Below are 3773 nucleotides of genomic sequence, written 5' to 3'. Positions count from 1 at the left end.
TCACTGGATACATATAACAATTTAATACAACTTTGTTTTCAGCACAATAGTATTGACCACCCTTAGCACAAAGGGGGTCGCTGGAGCCTATCTCAGCTGCATTCGGGCGGAAGGCGGTGTACACCCTGGACAAGTCGCCACCTGATCGCAGGGCCAATGAGAAACAACATAATAGTTCAAAATGAATACCGTCTTTATGTAATAATTCAACAATAATCCAAAAGTATGCAAAAACAGATTTTATTCCAAAAAATAAAAATAAAAAAGTACAAAAAAAGCAATATAAGCAGTCATGTTCTTATTTTTTTCCTGAAAAACCTGCAAGACAATTAAGACAGTTCACTAAAGTGCATCTTTGGCTGTTTATTTACAGACAAGTGAATGTATAGCAACTATTACTTATTGATAGTAAAGCTAACAATAAAGACAAAATGTAGAGATGTCCGATAATATCGGACTGCCGATAAATGATTTAAAATGTAATATCGGAAATTATCGGTATCGGTTTCAAAAAGTCAAATTTATGACTTTTTGATACGCCGCTGTGTACACGGACGTAGGGAGAAGTACAGAGCGCCAATAAACCTTAAAGGCACTGCCTTTGCGTGCCGGTCCAATCACATAATATCTACAGCTTTTCACACACACAAGTGAATGCAACGCATACTTGGTCAACAGCCATACAGGTCACACTGAGGGTGGCCGTATAAACAACTTTAACACTGTTACAAATATGCGCCACACTGTGAACCCACACCAAACAAAAATGACAAAACACATTTCGGGAGAACATCCGCACCGTAACACAACATAAACACAACAGAACAAATACCCAGAACCCCTTGCAGCACTAACTCTTCCGGGATGCTACAACATACATCCCCCGCTACCCCCTACCCCAAAACAACCCGCCCAGCTCAACCTCCTCATGCTCTCTCAGGGAGAGCATGTCCCAAATTCCAAGCTGCTGTTTTGAGGCATGTTAAAAAAAATAATGCACTTTATGACTTCAATAATAAATATGGCAGTGCCATTTTGGCATTTTTTTCCATAACTTCAGTTGATTTATTTTGGAAAACCTTGTTACATTGTTTAATGCATCCAGCGGGGCATCACAACAAAATTAGGCACAATAATGTGTTTTTTTTTAAATACATTTTTATTTTTATTTACTGTTTTAATTGGTTTTACCCTTTAAAATAGTTTTTAATCATATTTATTTTTAAATTGTTTTTATATGTATTTATTTTTTGTTTTTATTCAGTCATTGGTGGAGCTAAGGATAATATTTGAATATTGTTTTTAATATTGTTTTTAACATTGTTTTTAATATTGTTTTTAATATTGATGTGCTGCACTTTGGAAACATTTTTGTTGTTTAAATGTGCTATATAAATAAAGTGGATTGGATTGGATTAATTCCACGACTGTATATATCGGTATCGGTTGATATCGGAATCGGTAATTAAGAAATGGACAATATCGGAATATCGTCAAAAAAGCCATTATCGGACATCTCTAACAAAAAGTCATACCCCACTATGTATTTAAAAAAAATAAAAGTTCTTATTGGGTAATAATCATTCTTACCAGGTATAAGCATGTCCAAGTGAAGCAGCTAAGGCTATTAGTCCGACTGTGGCCGCGGCACACAGCGATGAAACCTTCACAACGTAGGATGTACCTGGAAGAAAATACAACATTTTCATTGCAACACATGGTGGTCCCGTACAGTGTATTCTATACATTCATACACCGTTCCTTATTTGAAAAACATATTTCAGAAAAAAGAAAGCTTGGAGCATGTTGGTGCATGGAATAGTGAGAGTGTAGTATTGTGTGCATTGGACTGTACTAATGCAAAAGGAAAAAAAATGTAAAGGGATTGCTTTCAACACGAAATAGGAAACAGACGTAACAAAATAAGAGCACAGGAACTAATGGAAAACGTCCCTGCAGAGCATGACAAAAGAAAGCAGCGCGTGCTTTCCTTTGATAAAGAAGGTGAGAAGCACTTTTACATTCAAGAAAGAGCTCATAGCAAAGTACGCTCGACATTTTTTTTTTCCAAACAAGAGTCTTCCATCAAGGTAAAAGTGATGTTCAATGTTTATTTATACATTTCATTTACATTGTTTTCAGCTTTGAAAACTACAAAACTCAAAAGCAGTAAAGTTGGCAAGTGGAGTAAATGGTAAATAAAAACAGAATACAATGATTTGCAAATCCTTTTCAACTTATATTCAATCAAATACACTGCAAAGGCAAGATACTTAACGTTCGAACTGGAAAACTTTGTTATTTTTTGCAAATATTAACTCTCTTGGAATTTGATGCCAGCAACATGTTTCAAAAAAGCTAGCACAAGTGGCAAAAAAGACTCGGAAAGTTGAGGAATGCTCATCAAACACTTATTTGGAACATCCCACAGGTGAACAGGCTAATTGGGAACAGGTGGGTGCCATGATTGGGTATAAAAGCAGCTTCCATGAAATGCTCAGTCGTTCACAAACAAGGATGGGGCGAGGGTCACCACTTTGTCAACAAAAGCGTGAGCAAATTGTCGAACAGTTTAAGAACAACATTTCTCAACCAGCTATTGCAAGGAATTTAGGGATTTCACCATCTACGGTTCGTAATATCATCAAAAGGTTCAGAGAATCTGGAGAAATCACTGCACGTAAGCGGCTAAGCCTGTGACCTTCGATCCCTCAGGCGGTACTGCATCAAAAAGCGACATCAGTGTGTAAAGGATATCACCACATGGGCTCAGGAACACTTCAGAAAACCACTGTCAGTAATTACAGTTGGTTGCTACATCTGTGAGTGCAAGTTAAAACTCTACTACGCAAAGCCAAAGCCATTTATCAACAACACCCGGAAACGCCGCCGGCTTCGCTGGGCCCGAGCTCATCTAAGATGGACTGATGCAAAGTGGAAAAGTGTTCTGTGGTCTGACGAGTCGACATTTCAAATTATTTTTGGAAACTGTGGACGTCGTGTCCTCCGGACCAAAGAGGAAAAGAACCATCCGGATTGTTCTAGGTGTAAAGTTCAAAAGCCAGCATCTGTGATGGTATGGGGGTGTATTAGTGCCCAAGGCATGGGTAACTTACACATCTGTGAAGGCACCATTAATGCTGAAAGGTACATACAGGTTTTGGAGCAACATATGTTGCCATCCAAGCAACGTTATCATGGACGCCCCTGCTTATTTCAGCAAGACAATGCCAAGCCACGGGTTACAACAGCGTGGCTTCGTAGTAAAAGAGTGCGGGTACTAGAGTGGCCTGCCTGTAGTCCAAACCTGTCTCCCATTGAAAATGTGTGGCGCATTATGAAGCGTAAAATACCACAACGGAGACCCCCGGACTGTTGAACAACTTAAGCTGTACATCAAGCAAGAATGGGAAAGAATTCCACTTCCTCAGTTCCCAAATGTTTACTGAGTGTTGTTAAAAGGAAAGGCCATGTAACACAGTGGTAAAAATGCCCTATGTGACAACTTTTTTGCAGTGTGTTACTGCCATTAAATTCTAAGTTAATAATTTTTTTGCAAAAAAAAAATTTGGTTTCTCAGTTGGAACATTAAATATCTTGTCTTTGCAGTCTATTCAATTGAATATAAGTTGAAAAGGATTTGCAAATCATTGTATTCTGTTTTTATTTACTATTTACACAACGTGACAACTTGACTGCTTTTGGGTTTTGTATAATTAGTCTTGATTAAATGTGTTTTAGGGCAATATTTCTGGGTTTCTTTGATTTGCTTT

The 3773-nt window shown here is 37.9% G+C and overlaps 1 protein-coding gene across 5 annotated transcripts in view; it reads right to left on the bottom strand.

Moving 5' to 3' along the window:
* Positions 1 to 3773, bottom strand: part of LOC133623048 (sushi domain-containing protein 1) — a 53649-nt gene continuing 49876 nt past the window's right edge. For all 5 annotated transcript variants that reach the window (XM_061985968.1, XM_061985970.1, XM_061985971.1 and 2 more), the window contains 2 exons: positions 1591 to 1684; positions 1 to 141 (listed from right to left, as the gene is read on the bottom strand). In XM_061985968.1, the coding sequence (XP_061841952.1) occupies positions 93 to 141; positions 1591 to 1684 (143 nt within the window). In that variant the 3' untranslated portion in view covers positions 1 to 92. The remainder of the gene's footprint in view (positions 142 to 1590; positions 1685 to 3773) is intronic.

This window comes from Nerophis lumbriciformis, linkage group LG12 (genome assembly GCF_033978685.3).
Source record: "Nerophis lumbriciformis linkage group LG12, RoL_Nlum_v2.1, whole genome shotgun sequence".
Taxonomy (NCBI): domain Eukaryota; kingdom Metazoa; phylum Chordata; class Actinopteri; order Syngnathiformes; family Syngnathidae; genus Nerophis; species Nerophis lumbriciformis.
This window is presented reverse-complemented; position numbering and strand designations above follow the sequence as displayed.